This window comes from Berghia stephanieae, chromosome 1 (genome assembly GCF_034508935.2).
Source record: "Berghia stephanieae isolate SIO BIC M18660-M18661 chromosome 1, UCSD_Bste_1.3, whole genome shotgun sequence".
Classification (NCBI taxonomy): domain Eukaryota; kingdom Metazoa; phylum Mollusca; class Gastropoda; order Nudibranchia; family Aeolidiidae; genus Berghia; species Berghia stephanieae.
In genome coordinates this window covers 67030050-67055988 of record NC_088360.1, presented here as the reverse complement: position 1 = coordinate 67055988, position 25939 = coordinate 67030050, and the positions used below count along the sequence as shown (strand labels likewise).

Here is a 25939-nt window from a genome sequence, read left to right as displayed (position 1 = left end):
TCTCTCTCTCTCTCTCTCTCTCCCCCCCCCCCCCCCCACCCCCAACTACACTTTTTAAAAATTGTTTTTTAACACTGCATGGGACATATACAATAGATAAATGAGAAGGGCTACTGTGCCTAGGAAAATCGTCGCATTTGTTGCCATTCACTAAAGATGTTTCTTAGTATTCTTAGATTTGTTCTGTACATCATAAAAGTTGAAGATATTTTATTTATTTATATTTTCGCTTTAGTTATAAGAACATATCTAATGCTGTTTTGTAAATCTCGTCTTGTTGAACATAATATTATGCATAGTGTCTATTTATTGCTTTTGAGTTTGAGTTTAAGTAATACATTTTTGTGTTGGGTAATTATGACATTTCGGGAAAACCCCTGAAATAGCCGGTAAGTGGAGAGTTAATCATCCCCCCCCCCTCCACACACACACACACACACACACACACACACACACACACACTTGTCGAAATGTCTTAAACCCCCAAGTTTTCAAGATGTCTTAAACCTCTCATTTCGTATAGTCTTAACACCCCTCCCCCTACCTTGTCAAAGTGTCCAAGACGTCGTTCTCAAAATAATGCTAGATTACATCTATAGGAGATTTATTTTTTTTCCTAGATATGTCTCCAGATTACAATTTATATAATTTGGCTTTCTGATTTTTGACCAATGACTTTGGCTGTGACTGTGACCTATGCAAGAATTGACCAATGGTATTCTAAGTCGTCTAATATTATTTTGTAATTACGTACTAATATTAAAAGAATTTAAATACAAGACAAACAAAATAGGAATGCAAAGGCGATGGGCGAGGAACACGATCATTTTGTTTTGGACCCAAGTCTTGTATTTTTATTCAAAATGTATTCTCTTGATTTTTGTTTATTTAATAAATTAAGTCCCATTTTCTAAAAAAACAAAACAAAAAAAAAAAAACGATATACCTAACGCATGTCGAACACTGAAGTATTATCACATTTATGGGTAGACTTGGCAGCAATATGCATTGTCGTTGACTTAATTTAAAAATAAAAAGAAGAAACCGAGTTATGGTGGGCAGCGTGAAACGGATAAACCAGTTGTGTTTTACTACTCCTGGCTCAACTGGATTCAAATCAGGGCCATTGCATTGGGGAAATTGATACAACTTAATCTCTTTGACTGTGTATCATAGCACGCATTCTATGTATCTCATGGGAGCTGTGAGGTTATTGAATGGGTAAGTATTAAGTTACATAGAGGGAGGAAATAGAAAGGAAAACCACACGACGTTTAACCAGTTAACTGCCGTACTGTGGAAAAACTCGAATTTAAAAATTTGGCCAGAAAATTCGTCCTGCAAATATCGATCGATTTAAATGACCCTCATCGTGGCAAAAACTCTCAAACCTGGAACTTCGTGAAGTCCCAGGTTTCAGAGTTTTTGCCAAGATGAGGGTCATTTAAATCGATCGATACTTGCAGGACGAGTTTTCTGGCTAAATCTTTAAATACGAGTTTTTCCACAGTACGGCAGTTAATAAGTGGTTAATGGAAAGCCGTAGGTGTGGGAGATGTAATATTGATAGAGTTTCAATTTAATCAGGACACACGCGATAATTAATGTGTCGGTTGACTCTTCGTCCTTAACAACGGCCTACGTTGTGCTGACGGCTGATATGAATGTCCAAAACATATGCTAACATTTTGATCTGAAAAAGAGAATTTTAAATGCCTCTACAGCCTTACACAGCCATACCACTTACTTTTTATTTTACTATTATTTATGTATGTCGTTATGGTGTAGAGGTGATAAATAACAATGTGAAATTGAATGTAAGCTTCAATTTAATATACAAAAACAATAAAATGGCGTTTCTGTTTTCCCCTTTATCAACTAAACAGGATGAATGAAACACTACAGACGAATGAGTTAATGTGGTTATGGCGTTGTTACGATGAATAAAAAAAAACATTGATGGGCAGGAAATAATGTGCTCCTTTGTAAGGAAGCACGAATTAAAATAGAACAAGAGATATTTATAAAAGGTGCGCAATTAATTAAGTCAAAAGAGTGGAGGCGGGGATGAACTGTGTAATGCAGTTTAGAAAGTTAAATACGAGTATAATAACGTGTAGAGGTGATATTTTAGTATCACAACTCGATAACCTTATTCGTTTTTATTCGAGACGGGCGTCAAATCTGGAGACATCTCTGGTGTAAGCAGTGCTGTCTTTGGTCCAAAAATTGTATTGGTGTCCAAAAGTGCATGTTTTATCTTATAAATGCACGCTGTTCTCATATCAGATCTAAAAAGAAATTGTGACGCGCTTAAAGCACGGTGTGTGTTGTCTCCGTAACCTTTTTAGTGCGTGACAGAAATATTCCAATGTAATGAAGACATTAATTGGTAACAATGAAAGGAAAAAACAAAAATCGACAAAGATGGAAACATGACGTGTAAACACCACCCATGCACCCACACGCATACACACATAAACACAATTTCAAACAAGTCACCTCTATCGTTAATTTTATCCACTGCTAGCTTTAAAACCGCTTTTTGTGACATCTCAATCCGTTTTACCAATTTTCATTGCTTTGTTTCTAAGAGTTCTACTGATTGGAGATGCTGTAGATTCTATGACGGGCTTTGTCAGTGTCGTAATCGATGCCTAACTGAACCGATGTATCACAGCTACCATTCTATTGCCAATCTTTCAAGGACAGAATCCTCAGTTTATCCATCCAAGCCAGTCAATACTTGAATGGAAACAAGTGAAAGCTGGCTTAAGTATATGGTTATTTAACATCTTGATATGAATAGAGGGGTCCCGATAGCTCGGTTGGAGAGCACTCCACTCGCTTCACACGCAAAGGGACCGTGATCGATCCCAGGTGCAGTTGAGATTTTTTCTGACCCCACTGTTCACCGGCAGTGATTGGGTAGCTGGGTCTATTAGATCTGGCGGAAAGAATTTAGCAATAGACTAGCGTCCTATCCAAATGATAACAAGCAATTGGATTCAATAACCCAACAACGAACAACTTGTTTCTAAACAAAGAAAATCGGTACTTTTTATTTTTCATGCTGGCTAGAACTTTTTCACATGTCATGTGATCAGAATGTATAAAAGTCAAAACATGATCAAATTTACAATGTTTTTCTCCTCTGGATACACTTTTATGCTTGTCCGAGAAGTATTTCATAAGGGCGTCCGCCATTGTTCCGATAGTTTAGAACCAGTTACTAAGTTACGATGGTTCATTACGAGGGAAGTGACGTCACGACTGTTGAAGCCTATTATAGAAACCGGGATGATCTCCGACTCTATGGGCTTAATGACTCTGGAGGATTACTTTATATTATATATGAATGAGCAACTTGATATAAGCAGTGACGAATATTGTAAGAGTGCTAGTTCAAAAAGGGGGAGACATTGACTAGCAACCTAAAAAAAAATGGAAAATTGTTTCATTTAGCCGTGAAGCAATGTCAATTTTATCTAGTTTTGTGAATTTCCGAAAATACTTTGTATAAGTACACGTATGTGCCTGTCAGGCCTCCGTTTTAAAGTCGAGAATGATTTGCTCCTTATAATTATGATACCAATTTCTTTTGATAAGAATTGCCAAAGCCTGCGATTAACAGTTTTTCTGTAGGAAAAGCTTCATTCGCTAAGATTCTATGCCATAAATCGGATGGCAGAGATATAGATATACATACAACACACTCACACACACATACACACATACACATGTATATATATATATATATATATATATATATATATATATATATATATATATTATATTATATATATATGTATGTATTAGTGTGTGTACACATATTATGTATATATATGTATGTGTGTGTGTGTGTGTGTGTGTGTGTGTGTGTTTTATATCCCACCAGCCCCACCCTTAGTTGAGTTCCGATTAGCCCAAAGTTGTTAATTGATACGTTGTCTCGTGGCCGTGCTGGAGCGACCAGCAATGTTAATTACCATGATTTGTTACTGGGAAGTTACCAAGGGTTTCTCTTAAGCCTATTATCTGTTGTACGGGCTGGAACCAACGAAGACACGTATCACGTATTTTGGCCTGATATGTGTGATTAGTGATCGGTGTTATTTTGAGTTTTGGTATTATCATACTTATATTTGTTGACGCGAAATGAGTAAAAAATGTTTGGAAAATGGTAAAATCTACACTTACTTCTTTATAAGTCTGATAACTGAAGTTGTTATGGTCCCATTGTTGCAGTGGAAATATTGTCAAATCAAGGCAAAATATTGTCCATTACAACAATGTTAAAACAGGTCCATAGTAGTTGTGGTCGATTATCAGGCCTGCAAATATTTGCTAGTAGAGTATGATGCATCTATTTGACCACTTGTGATGTTAAATATTGATATATTTCACAGTTTTGTCCAAACTTTTTATATTCAATACTCCATCCAAGTGTCCTTATGGTTTTAAAATGAACTTCAAGAAAATGTTATAACAAGATTGCTAATAATTTTGATTTCGATATTATGGTTATATCCACAAGTGTTATTCAAAATACTCAATTTACATATTCACACGATACATTCAATTGTTACATTCATCATAGAATAGAATTAGAATAGAATAGAATTCCCTTTATTTATCCCATAGGGGAAATTTGTCTGTAGGGACTATTCCAAGGGAAGATGGAATAACCCAGGCGTCAGCCGCAGTGCAGCGCCGCAAACTGAGTTAGGTCGAGGTGACTTACTCAAGGCCACACAACGCAGCTGGTATGCGAACTCGGTACCTTCGGGACAAAGCAAAGACCGTACCGCTGCCCCGGGCTGGAGCGGCCAGCAATGTTAATTAGGCTACTTTTAACAAGACTTAAAAGACTAGAAAGAAATATACATTTTTGTTTTGATACAATGGTTAAATCCACAAGTGTTATTCAACATATTCAATTTACAAGCGCACACATAATCCAATTGTTACATTTATCATTAATTATATAAAAGCTACTTTTAACAAGACGTACAAAGTGGGATGACTCAAAAATTATTCAGAACTTTACATCAGCGTCTTTGTGTCGGAGGTACAATATCTTGTTTTTAATCAAAAGTAAAGTAGCGTTTAGCTTGATAATTCACGATTGAATGAAAATCACAAAATAAGATGTCTGAACAAGGTATCGTGTCCTTGGATTAGGAATTTTACTAACATTGACTCAGGTGTTAATGAGTAACTGGCCATGCACAGTTACAGACATTATTGGAGTTCTAAATTACGAGAAGGATGGCCGACAACAGGCGGCTTTTACTATTTGAAATGCAATTTTTGTTTAATATGACTTGCCTGAGGAGGGGTGGGGGCAAGGCATTGAAGCGCATTGTGATTATTTATATCTCATCAACTCCTTTGTAATAACTTGTGTAAAGAAATACATTCTGCGAACTGAAGGCATTATATATTTTCCACCTTTTATATAAATAATAATAAAATGCCCGTTCTTCGTTATGGAATATCTTAAAAGCTGTATCGTAGAAAGAAATGTGCATATATATATATATGGATGCGTGCTACCAACATTAGCACATTTTCAATCGACTTGAAATTAAATAAATATGCATATTATATCTTGTTACATAAATGTCGATCATATAGATAGGAAGGTAGTGGTAGTTGTGTTATCTGACCATTTGAGCAGCAACATGTGGACAAACAATGTTCATTGTCTCAGGTCGTGTACTGTGGTCAATCACACTAGGTCTGGATGGCATGATTTACAATACTCTCTTACTACGGCGATCTGGAAAAAAAATATATAGGTACTCGCCGAATGGTGACAATAGGGGGAAAACGTGGTGCCATCAAGCCCTCTACTCTTTTAGTTCCTTAAATCTTTGGGAGTGTGTATGTGTAACCAGTCCTTCGGAGTACTAATAATGAATAGGTTACATAAAGGTGGCATGACTTTATCAGTCGGCAGATTCTTGGATTACGGGATGTAAAAGAGCGAAGATTGATTATCTCTATTGACGACCGGCAAATATCTAGACTAGAAAATAAGATACCATGACTCGGACACCAGAATGTGAATTACACGAGGTATGTAACCAGTCTTCCAGAGGAGTGACTCCACTGAAATAAAAACCACTTTTTTGACATCGCACTTTTCTTCCCTTAAGGTTGCTAACAAAGGAAGGAACAAAATTGACATTACTCAGCTCTTTGTTATTGTTTTTAGCCAGCCATTTTAATGATTGCTTCTCACTATATTATAGATAGTTTTGTGTGGTGGGTCTATCAATTGATGCTACGCGCTTAGTAAAATTACCCACAACATCCACCAGCCGGATATTATGTCCCAACACACACAACTACCTTAAATGTTAATAGTCTAAATGATACGATCTAGTGAGAATCCTATAAAATGTCTGGCTAAAAACAATAACAAAGCTGAGTGACGTCAATTTTATCCCCTCTATTGATACAATCAACCCCATAATATTATAATATGCCTCGAGCGCCACTCATAATTTTTAACACAGGCGGTTGGAAAAAAATGCACGACGTTGTCGGGTGTTGCAATGCAATTTCGTCATCAGTGTGTCAATATTTTGTGATAAATACACACAGACCATCATCATCATCATCATCATCATCATCATCATCATCATCATCATCATCATCATCATCATTTTCATCATCATCGTCATCATTATCATCATCATCGTTATCATCATCATCATCATCATCATCATCATCATCATCATCATCATCATCATCATCATCATCATCATTTGTTCAATGTCTAGAGTTACTTGTTTTGATATTTGAAACCACATACTCATTTATCATAATGTAGGCTTATATCACGATAATGGTGTAGCTAACCTCGATGGTTTGGACCATAAAAACCTGTCTATTATGATTGTCAACCAGGCCTATTTCGAAAGATGCATAATATCCTATACATTATTTTATACCCCCACTTCTTTTCTTCCTCGCCCTTCCCCCTCCCCTTTCCTCCTCCTGCCCCATTACCTCTCTATGAAGTTAGATCGATTTGTCCTTGCAACCCCATACCAATCAAGTGACCTTTTTTTCCCTTTTCTTTCCCAAATCAGATTACAGAATTTATGTGACCGAAGTGTTTCCACACGAAGGAAAAGGAATGCGAAATCATCCACCAAAGATGGCAGTATTTTTCCCATGACTTAGATCTTCTTACAATGCCAATTCGGGCAGTCCGATCACTGATAATAACCATTGTAGGTCGACTCCACGGCTTTGTCTCCCGATCCGACGCCATTTGTCATGGTTGCAAGGCGTTAGATGACAAGACTGGTTTCTTGTTTTGTTGATGATAAAAATGTTGGAATCCTCTTTGTCAAAAGAGAAGAATTATGATTACAGATTTTACTTCGATCACTGGATGTTGAATATTTCAAAAATGGACGCGTAGATATTCTTTGACAATAAAGTGTGAATATTTATGAAAGAGGGTAAAAGTTGGTTTAATCAAACGATATGATGTATAAGCTATGCTTTATAAGTACATCAATGAATTATATTTTAATTCATGGTCTTTAACCTCTAAGGTAGGAATCGCAATGAAAGAACTTACCAAGTACAGTTTAACATGCTCATCAAAAATGTCTCAACCCTTCCAAGGATCCCTTCCTCTTTCAGACCATTCTCATGGCTGTGATTTGGAATAATACTGTCGCGTCTTACTAATACAATGAAGGAGACGAGCAATCGCACGCTCAACAGCGACATCCGGGGCTCATACCCTCACGCTGACAAGGAAATCGAAATAGAAAATAAAGAAAAATCCGTGGTTGCTGGAGGAGATGGGTGCTCTGTGACATCAGCGGAGAGGTTGCGTCATGGAAACCCAGATGACGGTTTCAACTGCAACAGCAATGCGGCAGCAACGACCGCAACAACTACTACGTCAATCACCACTGCCACCAACAGCAACACAACTAGCAACTCTACCAACAACGGCGAGGAATGCTCGAGTAACGACCAACACCGAGTCACGCCTTATGAACGTTTGTCCCAAGACTTGTCCAACGACCAGAGAGTAATCAAAGAAATAACCCTTGGTCGTCGGATTGCCTTTTATCGGATACGTGGTGAGATTGGGTCAGGAAACTTCTCTCAGGTCAAGCTAGGTATCCATGCTTTGACGAAAGGTAAGGTTTGGTATATACGAGTAATTGCCAAATAAAAAATCTACCTTGTTACCCATGACCCAACTCTATCTATTGCCAATTACAATTTATTATCGCAACATATCTGGGTCCAAAAGGGGTGGTTCAAATAAAACGTTTTATTCTTGTCAATACATGTGTTAAAAGCAATTTGTATTGACCAATATTAATATAAGAACATATTAAAACTCAAATAACATAACACAATTATTTGTGTATCAAATTATGTGGGTTTTGTCAATCGATTCAGTGGTGTTCTGGAGGTATTTTCCCCCAATGAATGGTACTATCATAAAATGTTATGTGGAATGATGTGGTTAATGTTCAAAATTTATTAATATAAATTTGTCCCACTAAAAACTGAGAGAATATCTCTTCACGCACTGTCATTGATGTATCAAAACTGTGTGAAACACAACTGATTGATATCTATTCAGAATGTCTTGGTGGTTACCTGTACCAATACGGTCTTTATATTTTTCACCCTATACGTTCTTTGAACATATTTTAATTTGTCTCCATTAATAGTGCTTTGTAATTAAATTATATCATAACATGGTCATGCTATACACACATTTAATACCTATCTGAACTTGCCGAACAAAAAGCGATAACTCCGCTCAGATTTAAATTTATAAAGAAATTCTGACATAATATTGAAGTTCAAAATCTTTCCGAGTCATGTGCTTCTTAAATAGATTATTAAATTATTATTTTTCTTCTTGTTGTTATAAGTCATCAAGGAAGGCAATACAGAGGAAATTAAGCTCAGAATTGTAACAAAAAACTAAATGTCGGTACTCATACTCAATAGTATATTCCACCTTCAAGTTGCCATCAATTTTCTAAATTGTATTTGGTGTTTACGGTAAGCATGACGTCTTAGTAAGATTCCAGTCTCAGCAAAAGTGACCTACAATACATTTTTTAAACAAGGGCAATGACTCCTTACAAATGCAACTCCAAACTTTGATATTGGATTGTACGTTCAAAACTGTCCATTTGATTCAACTTTTCTTCTTTCAGTAGTTTTGAATGATCGTATTTTTAAGATATCGCAACATCAAAATGTGATACGTTGACAAGTAAGGTTATGGCTTTCTTATTTGGTAATTATGTGGCGTAGTTGCACACATATGTAATGGCTTATGATCGCATAGTGGCTTTTTGATAGATGGTAATATTATTCCTTTGCATTGTGTTGTAGATGTTAATAACGACTTAAGAGTTCAAGGGCCAGTGATGATAATTGAATGCACAACATAAAGACACTCAAATAAAAGCCCAGATTCCAAGTTTCACTTCTTACTGTTTTATTTCTTGTGATAAATTCCAAATCCAAATCAAATAGCATGGTCATAATTCAATCTGTTGCATAAATTTCAAATCCGCAAAATCAATCCAAATGTAAAGTCATTTTGCCTTAAGTAACCATTTTCAATATACATGAAATAATTCTGAGTCCGTAAAATAAAGATTCTTAGTAGGATGTTAGATCTTGCAGCATACTTAGAAAAGTGCAGCTCATCGTGAAGTAGAGTGCAGAATGTAGGGTAGAATATAGCAACACTACCCTATTGTAAATCGTTCCCACAATTCTTTCAAGCCACACCTCTTACTAGTTCACAGTTCCCTGTCAGTCTAATTCCACCCCCTAAAAGAAAGATCAAATCATATTCAAACCTGAAACGTCAAAGCCGTACATATTAATGTTAAACCCAGCCTTTTATGATATAATATTATTTTGGTACTTACGCCCAAATAACAAAAATCAACTACAATCTGTTGCTTTTATTCCAAAATACCAATTGAGACTAATCAACGAAAGTAATTTTCTACTTCTTAACACAACGACCAGTCCTTAACTTGAAACATAAAACTGTCCTAAACTCATTTAGTATTGACCATATTTTCATTGAAATCCTAGCGTCGTTAACTTTGCTTGAATATTAATCATGTTTAATGAACAACAACCGAAAATAAATGCAATCTCCTACAGCTACCCCCATTGTTCTTTCTAATATTGGTCGTTTTATTGCCATGTTTTTCTACAAATTCTTGCGTAAATTTCTTGCATAATCTTACTCTCTTACAATTACTCATATAGCTATGTACATTATTTATGCAGCAGATTACTTGAATGTCGTTCATTCTTGAATGATTAAGTAGATGGTTAATTGCACCACCGATATGTAGACGTCTAGAGACAGTTATTTTCAACCAAATACTTCAACCGCCATATCCAACGTGACATCATTGGTACAGATTTGGTACCGATTTTATTCTCTCTCCAAGTCATGTTCTTATCATGAAATAAGAATATTGTTGCATTTTTACTCTGATAGGGATAGGCTGGTAACAGCATATGGGCTGGTAATAGCATATAATCTTGATTGACCAAGCCCTTTCCACGGTCAAGTTACAAACACGATAATGTAGGAGGCGATTGGTACATCTGTGATACCAGTGTTTCCGCGCCTAGCCCATATTTACCAACAATACTCTTGGGGCACGTCAAAGGGAATGCCTGATTCGTTCTTCATCCCTTACTGCTAACCTATATAGAATGTAATTTGTTTTCATGACATGAAATACTCTCAACGTAGAATGACACACGTTCTCTCCTTTCCCTCAGTTTGTCACATTGGCAACTATTTCAACTTCCAAATAGATTCGAATTTGTATTCGTTGTTTTGTTGAAACCCCAGAGCCTATTCAAATAGCTCATATTTGATACAGATTCTGATAAGAATTGTTCAAACATTTATAATGTTGGACAAAATATTGAAAATAAGCTAAAGAACATTGGGGACACGAGTCTGTTTATTTAGGGTGAGACCGCAGAAGTAATCGCTTACTAACACCAGAGAGGATGCTGAGTCAATTGAAAAAGAACATTACAGGTCGTACTTACCCTCCTTCCGCACTAGGACAAAACTGTCCCGGGACAAATTTGTCCTGTCCCACTGGAGAAAACTTCTATTCAAAAGGGGTTCCGCACTAGGACAGGACTGTCCCAGGACACACCTGCGCGAATGCATTATTATTTTTTTTTTACAAGATTCAAAAGTTTTTTGTAGGCAATTGCAACTCTAATAATTCACATTTTATGAATCACCATAAGATACGACATGACGATAATGATTTTTTACACTGTACAATGGGATTTGTTTCATAAGATTTATATAATCATGAAATATTCTTATAGCAAGAGTAATATTATTGCTACTGCTACTACTACCACTACCACTACCACGACTACGACTACGACTACTACTACTACTACTACTACTACTACTATTACTACTACTAACTACTACTACTACTACTACTACTACATAGTAGTAGTAGTAGTAGTAGTAGTAGTAATGGATGAAATAGAGGTTGCATATTTCTGTGCTTTACCACGTGGAAAAAAAAAGACAAATTGAAAGAGAAAACAATATTGGGTGCATCCTTTAATGACCCAAAGATTGCTCAAGGGTCAATTCCGTAGACTCTATGGTGATCTCCGATCTTATCTTAAAATGACTTTCTTGGAATCACCTCATTTTACCCAGGTGCAAATGAGTACCAGTTCGCTGATGAAAGTAATCTTTGACGGACTAGCATCATTCAAGAGGATACTAGAAAGTCAGCATGCTTCGTACCCGAAAGGCATCAGTTGAGTAAGTCACCTCGCCTAGCTCAATTTGCGGCGCTGCACTGCGGCTGACGCCTGGTTATACCTTGTCCTAGCTAAATTTGCGGCGCTGCATTGCGGCTGACGCCTGGGTTATTCCAGTCTTACCTTGGAATAGACCCTCGAGAAAAATTTCCCCTATAGGATGAAAAAATGAATTTTATTATTTTAAATTTTAAACTGTTATCTGTCTGCTCAACGCCACAGAAACATGGATAAGTTCCGGATTTATAAGCTTAGGAGGCAAGATGGCCTATGGTTAGCGCGTTGTACTCTGGACTCAGAGGTTCTGTGTTCGATTCCGACCGAAGCCAACTTGTACTTTCTAGAGCAAGAAAATTTACTCCAATCACTCACTCCATTCAGGTGTAAAAGGGTACCTGTCAAGCTGGGATAGTAATCTGCGATAGACTAGCGTCCCGTTCAAAGGTTTTCAAACAAATACGTTAATTGTCCGCTTCACGCTATTGAAACCGGAATAACTCCTTCACCATTGGCTACAAGGCTCTAAAGGACTTAATTTGTTATACACTGAGTCCAAGTGGCTCAGAAGGACTTACTTTAAAATATTTTCATTGAGAATTCCCGAAATAAATAACGATAAAGATAATTGATCCCACAAGTTACCGAATAGATGTGCGACCGGTTTTAGACACGTTACTGCTGTGTCACAAAGTGTGACACTTCTTAAATTATATTTATAAACATACGTTTTTAAATTGCCGAAAATATTTATGTTGCTATGCCTTCTGTACGTGGTTTCATCACATAGAATTATTTTTTGAATTGTTCTTGCTTTTTTATAATTCAGAAATGAAATAAATAAATAAATTATAACTGTGAAATTGAATGTAAGCTTCAGTTTAATATACGAAAACAGATAAAATGGACGTTTCGGGTTTCCCCTTCATCAACAACACATGATGAATTAAAAACTACAGACGAATGAGATAATGTGGTAGTGGCGTTGTTAAGATGCATAAACAAAAACATTGATGGGCAGGAAATTGTTTGCTACTTTGTGAGGAAGCGCGAATTAAAACAGAGCAATAGAAATTTGTAAAAGGTGCGTACTTTATTATGTCAAAAGAGGGGAGGCGGGAAGGAACTGTGTAATGCAGTATAGAAAGTGAACTAAAATAAAGTGTGGACTATTGTTGGAAAATAAATACAATGGAATTGGAAATAAATACAAATTGTAAGGGACGTAGTTATTAATATATTAGTGGCATTAGCAGCAGCAGAAGCAACAGTAGTAGTAGTAGTAGTAGTAGTAGTAGTAGTAGTAGTAGTAGTAGTAGTAGTAGTAGTAGTAGTAGTAGTAGTAGTAGTAGTAGTAGTAGGGATGCAGAAAATAAAGACAGGCATTTCAATTTTGACACGGCGCCGCCAAGTCTGGGACTTTTTTGTCCTAGTGCGGAAGTCTGCTATATTTTTCTACTATCACAAACGATATGAACACGGGACTGGGACAGTCCTGTCCCGCTGATTTTGTAGCATTTCACAACGGCTTGGGACACAACGGGACTGTTTTGTCCCGTCCCAATAGGTGCGGAAGATCTCTCTAAATTCTATATGTTACAGATTTGGGACAGGACTGTCCTGGGACAGTCCTGTCCTAGTGCGGAAGAGGGTTTAGAGTAAGCTACCCAACGTCGGAAAAAGAAAAGAAAAAGGATTGTACGTACTTTGAGTTCACCCTGGTCTATCTGAGTCGAATGTTTTACTAAATGGGCTTACTGATTTCCGCTGTGAATGAAAGGATTGGTTGATTCATTTTTTCAATGCAAATGTCCAATTATTTCAGATTCATTCCTTTCCAATCTTGTAACGTCCTAACAAAACATCTTAAGCTCATTTTGGCTAGAACACTTTTGCTTTATGTATGGACGACCACCCAACGTGTTAAAAGAGATATTATATCAAGCTAAAGTTTTCTGGACAATTCTTTTTCAACAAAAAAGGTAGTTTATAATTGTACGGTTCTATTTTTGAAATAAGATCAAGGCGTGTCTAAAAGATTTCATTATCGATCTCATTTCTCACAGGAAGATTACAATTGAATGCTCAAGTAATGATCCGTTTTGATCCCTTAATTGGGCATTAGTTTATTCAATATCTCCCAGTTACCGTATTGTCAGATCAGGTCTTGAATTAACTTCATTATTAATTTCCCCCTTGCGTTGAAATCGTGAGGATTTCTGTGTAGATACATTATTTATTGGAAGTAATATCCATGACTTCTTCGGCTTTATCGCTTACTGGTACCGTGTTTCGAAAACGAATGGTTGGGTTGAAAGACAGATGATAATAATAATATGTTGCTTGAAGCTAAAAATCTTTAACAAAATGAGAAATACTTAAATGAACACAAAATATTTTCTCTTCTTTTTATTTCTAGAAGGGTTTTTAAGTTGAAAGTGATCTACAATCTCAGAGACATGTTTCATAAAAATCCAAAAATGTATTCTTCTTCGTCTGCAAAACCACCTGGTGTGTATTGATGCAGACTTTGGTGTGCATGTCGATGTTAAGAATGGCACAGAAGTGATTCTGTCTCTGAACTGCTTCAAGTTTTCAGAGTTAACTAAATCTACAGGCAGGATGTTCCAAATGCTAATCGTTGGTGGAAAAAAACGACTGCTCATTGCACTCTTGAGCGTGGGATTTGGAATCTGTGATCGTGTCCTCTGTTTTTTCCCCTTATTGTTGCATGTTCAAGGTCGTGGGGAACTTCAGTCAACTTATGTATTGAACGGTATAGTGTGGTTGCTTTCTTCGTTCTTCCATGGTTAGCCATTGTAGATTGCATTATTCCAACGCTGTGTCTTCTGTCAAAATCGCCGAAAACGAAACGAGCAGCTCTTCTTTGCACCATCTCAACCTTTTTCATGCTTTTAACAGTTAAAGGGTCCCACACATTGATGGCGACAGGTCTTACCAGAGTCGTGCAGCATTTGGCCTTAATGTTTCTTAGACAACATTTTATATTTCTTCGAAGAAGCGCGGTGATGCTATTTGTCTTCTTTGTGCGCATATTCGTATGAATGTGTGTTTGTGTATGTATGTTTGTGTGCACTTGTGTGTGCATGTCTTTACGATTGTTTGTGTCTGCGTGTGACTGCATACCATGGGAAGATATGTATGTGTGAGTGAGTATGTGTGTTTGTGTGTGTCAAAGTGAATCTTCACAATTTATTGTTTTGTTATTTCTTTTTTCACCACTCAAGGTAAACGTACTGTTTGTTGATTTTTTATATCTAGGTATACATACTCATACTTCAGATTCGTAACAACTTGTTTCTTTGTCAGTATCCACAACGATTACATCGTCATCTGAAACAATCACATGTCAACAAGTCTATCAAAATTTAAAACGGAAATTATTTGTTTGTTAGCTGTATGACACCAAAATAAAAACCACCCCCCAAAAAACGTACGAAACACCCCCCCCCCCCCCCAACACACACACACAAACAGACAAAAAAAAAAAAACACCCAAAAACAAAGGGGGTAAATGTTGATTTAGACATGAATTTATTGTCACTATCTATTGATTCTGCTTGGCATTAGTTTTGCTGTTGTCGTCTCACAACCGTTCAGGCCATAATCCTACCGATCAAAGGCCGTTTCCATGGCATCCACGAACGCAAATTCACCTCTAAAACTATGTGGTGTTACAATGTTTTGATGTCTTTTTCGATCTCCATAGATTAAATTAACATTTCTTATAACCGTCTTCATATCTGTAATTCGGTTTTCTCTCACTTGTGAATATTCATTTTCCTCACTGTCAATCATTTCCTTTATTCGTGTTCCTCTTCTCCTCTTCTCTTCTTCTTCTTCTTCTTCTTCTTCTTCTTCTTCTTCTTCTTCTTCTTCTTCTTCTGATGATGATGATGATGATGATGATGATGATGATGATGATGATGATGATGATAATAATAATAATAATAATAATAATAATAATAATAATAATAATAATAATAATAATAATAATAATAATAATAATAATAATAATAATAATAATAAGGACCGAGTTGATGACAATAGTTGTAAAATAAATAATAAGTCTAAACATAAAGTTTCCCTTATTTACGATTGGTATTTAACTCGATTATACTGAATAAAGTGGAGACATTTATTGGCTATTGTTTGAATCAATCCTATCATTCATTTAGACATTGCTATGGGTGTTCAATTTTATGTCTATTTCTTGAAATAAAGGAAATTAACAAAAACAAGACAATGGCAATGTCTGGCGCATATGCCTGGTCGCTGTGATAAACAAAGCTGGCTCATAACATGGAACAAAGCATATAACAATATAAAACAGATTTTTAATATTGATTGAAATAGAGAAAAAAATCGAATCAATTTTCACCTTTTATTTTGACAAACGTTGGTACCTGATACGAAGACATGTTTGCGATTCTCACAAGGAATAAGTAGTCCATCAAAGCCACAGAACCCGTTATAGGGATAGTTTATCTCGAATGTTTTAGTGTTAGACCGACGATAGCTATTGTTTGCTATCCTTTGTATGTAAAGGACGCTAATCTGCGGAGTATTTTCCGAAAAATCTTATCAGACCCGGCTTTTTATTTGCTGCTGGTTGGCTGGACTTGAACCAGGGACATACCAGTCAGGAGCTGAATGCCGTACACTAGAGCACTGTGTCATCCCACAACATTCTTACTACGATTTTCAAATCTCGGTACATTATATCTTTCCATGGCAATCAGTCTTTGTTTTTAGATATTCTTCTTTTTTTGTTTCCGTGTTCGATCACGCCATGGTATCTCATGCAGTCTGTAATTGCTAGTCCTTCAGAGCAGCAAAAGCGTGTGGAGCCGAGATTTATTTTTGTTTCTGTCGCGTTTATTGAACATTTACACTTTCTTGCTACCCTTTGATCAGGACTAAATAACAATATGAAACTGAATGGAAGTTTCAATTTAATAAACAAAAACAGATAATGTAGACGTTTCGGGTTTTGCCTTTATCAACATAACACGAAAAAACAATAAACAAAACAATGATCATTGAGAGATGCAAGAATGGCGTTATTAAGGTGAATAAACAAAACATTGATCATTGTTCTGTTTATTATCTCATATCTCTCATTCGTTTGCAGTGTTTCATTCACCGTGTTTTGTTGATAAAGTGGAAACCCGAAACGTCCACACAATCTGTTTTCGTATTGAAGCTTCCACTCAAGTTGATATTGTTATTTATTTCTTCGAGCTTCAAGCAGCAACATTTTCATTACTCAAGATTATTTAAAATAGGACTAGTTTATCGCTTACTAGGTTTCTAAAAAATCTCACAGACCAGCTGCAGCTGCGCCCCAATCACTGACGGGAGGGGAGGACTCAGAAAAATCTGGCTTCCGAAGAAAAGAAAAAACAAAACAAAAATAAAACTAAGAAAGGACAGAAAGCAAACCTAAAATTGACAATAAAATACACTAATTTCCCTCAGATAAAAATGAAACTAAGAAAGGACAGAAGGCAAAGCTAAAATTGACAATAAAATACACTAATTTACCTCAGATAAAAATGAAACTAAGAAAGGACAGAAAGCAAAGCTAAAATTGACAATAAAATACACTAATTTCCCTCAGATAAAAATGAAACTAAGAAAGGACAGAAAGCAAAGCTAAAATTGACACTAAAATACACTAATTTCCCTCAGATAAAAATGAAACTAAGAAAGGACAGAAAGCAAAGCTAAAATTGACAATAAAATACACTAATTTCCCTCAGATAAAAATGAAACTAAGAAAGGACAGAAAGCAAAGCTAAAATTGACAATAAAATACACTAATTTCCCTCTGATCGATGACGATTCCTTTGCATTGTGAGTGAGTGAGTCCTCTATCAATGCAATGGGTTGATGATGTGTAATGTTTTCTATAAAATATCAAGCAGCCATTAATGTTTCTCTTGTCCTCATTTTCGTCTCTAATGAAGCCACGGCTTTGTAATGTGCAACATTTAATTTCATAATCAATAATAGCATGGGGGCTCCCCACGATTGATATGATGATGATGGTGATGATGATGATGATGATGATGATGAATGTGGTGGTGATGGTTGGGATGTCGACGGTGGTGATTGTGGCGATGGTGGTGTGAGTAATAAAGAAGAAAAGGAGGAAGGCGAGGAGGTGGAGGAGGAGGAGGAGAAGAAGAAGAAGAAGAAGAACAACAACAACAACAACAACAACAACAACAACAACAACAACAACAACAAAAAGAAGAAGAGGAATAAAACGAACAAAAAATGCAAAAAAGAAGATGATGATCATTATAATGACGATCATCATAACCATCATCATCATCATCAAATCATCATCATCATCAACACCATCATCATCATCGTCATCTTCATCATTGTTTGCAATAATGATAATATTACTAAAACAACCACTATATCCACCACCACCACCGTAAACAACAAAAACAACAACAAAACTTTTTCCAACACCCACCACTCCCTCAATCCTCACACCTCACACCCACTACAGCCACCGCCATTACCACGAAAATCTACTCAATTACATCTTGTCACTCGGTCTTTGGTACCGGCCTCCATCTTTCCCGATGAGTATCTTTTAGGGTCATTATTCAATTTACTCCAAGCTTCCACTTCATAGCCTGCTTGGCTGATTTGCTGACTCGGACTGTTGCTGGAGTGGATGCCAGTAATAGCGGTGGGGATATAATGATTGTTACATTAACCAGTTAACTGCCGTACTCTGGAAAAACTCGTATTAAAAAATTTGGCCAGAAAATTCGTCCTTCAATAAATATCGATTGATTTAAATGACCTTCATCTTGGCAAACACTCTCAAACCTGGGGTTTCGCATAGTCTCAGGTTTGACAGGGTTGGGGTTTGTTTTTGTTTTTTTTTGCCAAGATGAGGGTCATTTAAGTCGATCAATATTTGAATAACGAGTTTTCTGGAAAAAATTTTAATACGATTTTTTTTCTCCAGATTATGGCAGAAAACTGGTTAACTGGCTAGATTCACTTTTGATATTTTCAACGTAAATTGTTGTCAATGCCATTCTTGTCTATAAAATGTTTCTTGGTGATCGCTCTTGTGAGACATTAAAAAAAAATCAGTGCCAGTGACATTAAGTGAGTGGCAACATGAACATGATGATGATAATGGTATACCATGCTTATGATATCTTCCTTCCTCTTTTTTCTTTTCCTCATCCTCACACGCACACACACACACACACACACACACACACACACATATATATATATATATATATATATATATATATATATATATAATATATATATATATATATATATTGAATCGTGTTTGATACAAATATGGTACGAAAAGTGCTCGACCGGAACCACTTCAAGAAACAACAACAGTCAACAAAACAACTCAGTCCTGACGATGGCAAATTAAGCCTGAAACATTAATGTAGACTGTCTCAAACATTGTGGTAAATATTTTTTAAAAATAATATATATATATATATATACAGCGTGTCCATAAAGTCTGGGTACGTGTAGTATTTCACTATATATTTTTAATTATTCATTTCTGCTATAGATTGTGGAGAATTGGCTGAAAAATACTTTCAGAGGTCACGTGTTGTAGTACGATTCATTTACATCCCAATTGAATAAGATTCATTTTTTAAAATAGGAATGTGTACTCTTACCATGTACCCAGACTTTATTGACATCCTGTATATAGGATAAACGAGGATGAACTTCGGTTTCATGAGCTCTTTAGTTTCACAAGACAGCGAGCTACATCTTCCTTTTTCTATGTTGGAAATGACATGCAATCACTTTTTGTCCCCTTGTCCTTCTCAGAAAAAGTTGCCATCAAGATCTTAGACAAGACGAAGTTGGACCTGAAGACACAACGACTTCTTTCCCGCGAAATTTTGTCCATGGAATGTCTCCACCACCCAAACATCATCCGTCTTTACGAGGTGGTGGAAACCATCGCCAAGCTACACATCGTCATGGAATATGCCGGGGGTGGCGAGCTCTTCACCAAGATATCAAACGAGGGGAGGTTACCTGAAGTGGAAGCCAAGTGCATATTCGCACAGTTGGTGGCTGCCATAGAACATATGGTAAATAGTTTTGTATAAGTATGGAAAGGTACTATAATGGTCTGAAAAGAAGACACTGGACAATTTATTGACAAGGGGTAAAAGCAGTACCAGTCACAGTGTCATGAAAAAGACACGAAACAAAAAATAAACAGGTTTTAGCTGTCTTCCGTTGCTGTTTTCTTAAATTCATATGACGAGGATAATCAACAAAAAGTGCTCAATATAGACGTCTAGTTACTTCCATAAAACAGAAAACATGAAAAGCGTAACATGAAATGAGCCAAAGTTCGCTTCAAAACCCAAGCAAACATCAACACTTGACATATAAGACGAGACGTGAGAGGCGATATTACACTTTTTTTTTCGACAGATTCTCATACACCCGAGTACGATGGGGAGTGTGAGTAAAGAGACTTTTCCAAGGACTCAACTTGTATCCCCAGTAGCAGGACTTAAATGTGAGATGACCAGAAGGCAAGTGTCATGACACAGTACCACAAAATAGATAGTTGGATAGATAGATAGATGATATATAGTTGGTAGATAGATAGATGGATAGAGGGATGGGTAGATAGATAGATAGATAGATGGATAGAGGGATGGATAGACAGATAGTTGGATGGTTAGATAGATGCATAGATAGATGGTTGAGTATATTGATTGATATATATATATATATATATATATATATATAATATATATATATATATATATATATATATATGGTCTAGTGGTATGAAACTCGCTTTCGGATCGGAGGGTCCTGGGTTCGAGCCTCGCTCGGCGCATAGTTGAGTCCTTGGAAAAGGCTCTTCACTCACATTCTTTCACCGTCCTCATGTGTAACATGTTGTTCTGTCTAAAATAACAATGCAATATCGTCCAACAGGCGCCATGTCTCGTCCTACATGTTAAGCGTTGCCGTTGGCCTGGGACCCCTTGTAAAGCGCTTTGAGACTTTGAGTGGATATTGCGTTATATAAGAACTCTCTTTTTTTAGATAGATACATAGATGGATGGATGGATGGATAGATAGTGAGATAGAGATAGATAAATAGATAGACAGAAGGATTGATAGAAAGATAGATAGATTTATGTGTGAATAGATAAATAGATAGATAGACAGCTAGATATAGATATATATATAACACACACACACACACACACACATATATATATATATATATATATATATATATATATATATATATATATATGTATATATATATAATAGATAGATAGATAGATAGATAGATAGATAGATAGATAGATAGATAGATAGATAGAGAGTGTGTTTGAGAGAGAGAGAGAGAGAGAGAGAGAGAGAGAGAGAGAGAGAGAGAGAGAGAGAGAGAGAGAGAGAGATGCCATTTTTTCCAATGAGTTCATTAGAGAATCAGTTTGCCATTTTCCAGCTGGTTACAACACCAGAGAAGTCGAATTAATCGCGGATTGTCGGCGAATAGAATTTGACCCCAGGCAAATGTTAACGATTGATTTAGATAGTGGTTGTGATTGATGAGCTCTCGTTCGTTTTCATTCTACATGAAGCTCTGCAGTGCTACGGCTGCGAGCAATTTGTAAACATCGAACGTTAGAATTCAATTGCCTTGCAGTACATTCATTAATCATTAATTTTATATAACATAGAAGTTCAGTGTTGTGATTTTACCCTAACAACAGCCCACTTTATATATTCTGTGATTCGATAATGCAGCTTTGATTTTTAATATTTGATGAATGATAGATTTGCAAAAATTTGAAATGGATATTGTGAAATATGTTTATCCGTTGTTAAACATAAAACTGTTGAAAGTTCCAATTGATACAGAGTTTGAACTATGTTTAAATAAGAAATAAACACATGTACATGCACTCAATAATCAGAAATGAGGTCTACATTATAAACAAACTTGAGATTACATTTGATAATATGAACATAGGGATTAAAATATAAACAAACATAAATATTCACTTGATAAATTTATTCTAAGGTTTAAATTGTAATCAAGTAAAATGATGTCCCTGGTAAATGAAATAAAGTTTACCGTGTTAAAAAAAAAGTTAATAGGATTTTAACAAGCTTAGCTAGGATTTAAAGTGTAAAGAAACATCATAAATATACATTTTACATGCTATTCACTGTGTACTATTTTAATTTCATCTCCAGCACAACAATCACATCATCCATCGAGATCTGAAGGCAGAAAACGTCTTTTATGCCAACTCCAAATGGATCAAAGTGGGAGACTTTGGATTTAGCACCATATCACGAAACAACGAAACTCTCAACACTTTTTGTGGTTCCCCACCTTATGCTGCGCCTGAGCTGTTTAAAGACGAGCATTACTATGGTGTCTTCGTCGACATTTGGGCCCTTGGGATCCTTCTCTATTTTATTGTCACTGGCCTCATGCCTTTCAGGGCTGAGACAGTTGCAAAGCTGAAAAAATGTATTCTAGACGGCAGTTATACTGTGCCTTCTTACATCTCAGACAGCTGTGTGTTCCTTATACGAAGTATTCTAAAACATATACCACAGGACAGATTTACTTTAGCTGAGATTAAACGAAGTGAGTGGTTGGAAGGCCAGGAATTTCCTGGTGCCTTGGAGCCTTATAATCTCAACCCGAACTTCGATGCAAAAATTGCGAATGACGAAGAGAGAGAAGCCAGAAATATTCTAAGTAATTTGGGTATCAAAGAAGAGCATTTCAAACAATCCAGTATTAGAGATTCCAGAAACAGTGTGACGGGAACATACCGTATCGTGCTTCACAGAGTGCAGAAGAAAAATTCAGGCCTCTATGAGCCATTTCACGAGTCTGTGGAAAGAGACTATAATCTCAACGAGAGAAGATCTCGAAAGACACCGCCGTCCAAAATAAGTTCACATCATAAACCCCAGTCTAAAACGTGTTCTATATTATGACCTCCACAAGTATAAGTGAAGTTAGGGACATTTCCTATCAACAGCTGATTACTCTTTATTATATTGAATGAAATAAGTGTTGTGAATTTAGATCACAAAAGAGACTAAGAAGATTTTACTTTGAAGATTATTTCTTAAGCTTTAATCAAATTTTAACACAGGCAGACATCTAAAACAGAAAGAGAAAAACAAAACATAAGTGGCACAATTTACATAACAATTATATATAGACGAAATTCCTATATTATCCCCAGGTTTATATTTAAACCAACAGTGTCAATATTTGAGTCCACTTCTTCAATTATCACTTGTAGTTTTAATGAAGGCAGCTTTGACTGGTTTGAATTTCTCTGTTAATTTTTTAGGGGAATTGAGAACCTTTTCCACTACGATTGCGGCACTTTTACATCGTTGGTCGAGGTGAAACAAAGACCTGGAAATATCATTGATAAATGAATGTCCTCAAATTAGAGATACTCAAGCATGAATAATTGAACGATTTGTATTATTTATTTTTAGCAGGTTTAGCAGGGTAATACATGTTACATTATGTATTCAAGGATTATTTGACATGGATTACATAGTATTTTAATTTTGTGTTTATTTATGTCAATAATTCGAGACCGTTGACTAATACCAGTAATATTTGTGTAAAAGTATTACTTTATAGTTTTTATAATATAGCTACTACTATCAATGACAATAATTGCGATGGTTACTGCAAGTATCTGATCTTTCCTGCTTGCTAATGTTTAAATGATATTCATCTTTGTCAAATCATTTAGATCATAAGTTATTATTCTGACCACAGATGGCTATCGTCGGACAACTTAGCAATAAGAAACGTATCTGTTATTTTTCATGCTTTTCGAAACTAAGCAAACAAATTGAAAAAAAAAAAACAATGGAAAAGTAGGGGAGAAGTTATGCTTTAATTCACAAATACAAAGGATATGGTTGTTTTTGTGTTTCAACAAAATAAACAGTTAGTAAGACACGGAAGACGAATTCGAGAAGAAAAGATGGTGTTGAATCGTCTCATCTCAAATTCATTTGTTGTGCATTATTTATGGTTTATTGTTTAGACAAAGGGGAAACCCGAATGCTCCCCGTCATTTGTATTAGTGAATTAAAATGTGCAATCTCTTTAAATATTTCATTGCTATTTACATCTTGAGCATGTTGTTAAAACAAAGTAAATGCGGATTTTAGAAGGGAAGATACTTTGGTTTGTTTTTTCAATATTAAAATAACCCTTACAATGGCCGTGTGATTATCATCTTACAACAATTTTTAAAAATAGGCTTTCATATAGCGCAATATCCACTAACGTGCTCAAGGCGCTTGACAAAGGGTCCCTGACCACCAGCAACACGTAACATATAGAACGAGACATGGCGCCTGTTGACGGCCAGGTACTCATTTTAACACCTGAGTACGGTGAGAGAATATGAATAAAGAACCTTTTCCAAATACTCATCTATGCGCCGAGCGAGGCTCGAACCTAGGATCTTTCTATCCGAAAGCGAAGTGTCATACCACAAGACCACAAAGCCGCATCACCTGATATTGATACAGACTCCTCTAAAGCCCTAGTTGTATAACTGTGATTGCTCTAATGGCGTAAATGTGACAAATCGTCTTAAAGCGCTGTTATATAGAAGTGACAATGTGAAATTGAATGTAAGCTTCAATTTAATAGAAGAAAACAGATAAAATGGACGTTTTCGGGTTTTCCCCTTTATCAACAAAACAAGATGAATGAAACACTACAGACGAATGAGATAATGTGGTAGTGGCGTTGTTAACAATCCACGACTCCGGTGGAATGCTCATACAGTAGAGTCACGATCTCCCCTACCAGGCGGAGTTGTCGCACAGTAAGGTCGCGGGTTCGAGCACCCATCGCCGCCGCGAAGTTTTTATTCTCTGTTGTCTTCTGGCACTTTCCTACTCTCTTCATTTCTTGTTATTATGTAGTATTTAAGCCATTCTTAGACATTTTTCAAGTTGATTTTACTTCAAAACCCTTTCAAAATATAGACAAAAGTTGTCAAAATCATCATCAAATTAGATAAACATTGTTTAGATTCATTTCGTAACACGTGCCGTAGATCCACAATATCACAATATCAGCTCAATAAAATTTGTGTGAATCTTTAATGACGTGTACACAACATTTTTAAAAAACTGTGCCATGTTGGTGGATAGTATTTTGATTGTGTCTAGCTACACATCAATAGGAATTCCTCTGTGTTATAATTAGATGATGATGTGGTAGTGATAAGACACAGGTTATGAGTTATAGTGAAGAATAATATATAGCATAACACCATAAAGAGCGCAAATCGTGTTTGTTGATTATTATTTGATCAGTTTTCGAAATTTCTCTGATTTAGTTGCCTGTCCATACATCGATGTATCGATTTGTCTTTTCATTTATCTATCCCGCTGCACAATCGTCGAAACTCCGTCCATTATTCCATTTATCATAGAATGTATATTTTGATAGGAATTGACTTTTAGTGATAAGATATATTTGCAATAAATGATGTATATAGTTCGAGTGGTTTTCTTATTTTCTCTCTCATTTTTTTACTACTACTAGCTTGTGTATTTTTGTTCTGAATAATTGATAATGTCAGTCTCAGTGTTTTATTTGGATTTATTTATTTGTTATCGTCTTAACATTAGTGTTTGATTATTCTTTTCATTTTTGTTCGCCTTTATAAATATTTTGAAAATTTTAATGTTGGATTCACAATGCAATTCTGCCGCACAGAGAGTCTCCAATTTGATATTATGTATTTAAGTATTTAAGTTGTCAATTTAATTATATCAACTGATTTTGAAATATCCAATGACGTAAACATAATTCCTAAACAGAATTTAACATTTTGTTTCCAAATGAATTCACGTTATTATCTAGATATATGGGGTTTTATATTTTTTCCATTTAGTTTTTAAAAACGTTTTTAAAGGAATGTTTGAGTATGTTTTCAACAAACCTTAATAT

General features: G+C 35.9%; 1 protein-coding gene across 3 annotated transcripts in view; it reads left to right on the top strand.

Annotated features, from left to right (window-relative positions):
* Positions 1 to 25485, top strand: part of LOC144979974 (serine/threonine-protein kinase NIM1-like) — a 64831-nt gene extending 39346 nt beyond the window's left edge. For 2 of the 3 annotated variants that reach the window (XM_078927357.1, XM_078927366.1), the window contains exons 2-4: positions 7107 to 8183; positions 19741 to 20009; positions 22162 to 23838. In XM_078927357.1, the coding sequence (XP_078783483.1) occupies positions 7724 to 8183; positions 19741 to 20009; positions 22162 to 22923 (1491 nt within the window). In that variant the 5' untranslated portion in view covers positions 7107 to 7723 and the 3' untranslated portion in view covers positions 22924 to 23838. Of the gene's footprint in view, positions 1 to 7106; positions 8184 to 19740; positions 20010 to 22161 lie in introns of all 3 variants that reach the window. The other variant, XM_078927346.1, reaches the window with a different exon arrangement.
* The last annotated feature ends 454 nt before the right edge of the window (positions 25486 to 25939 follow it).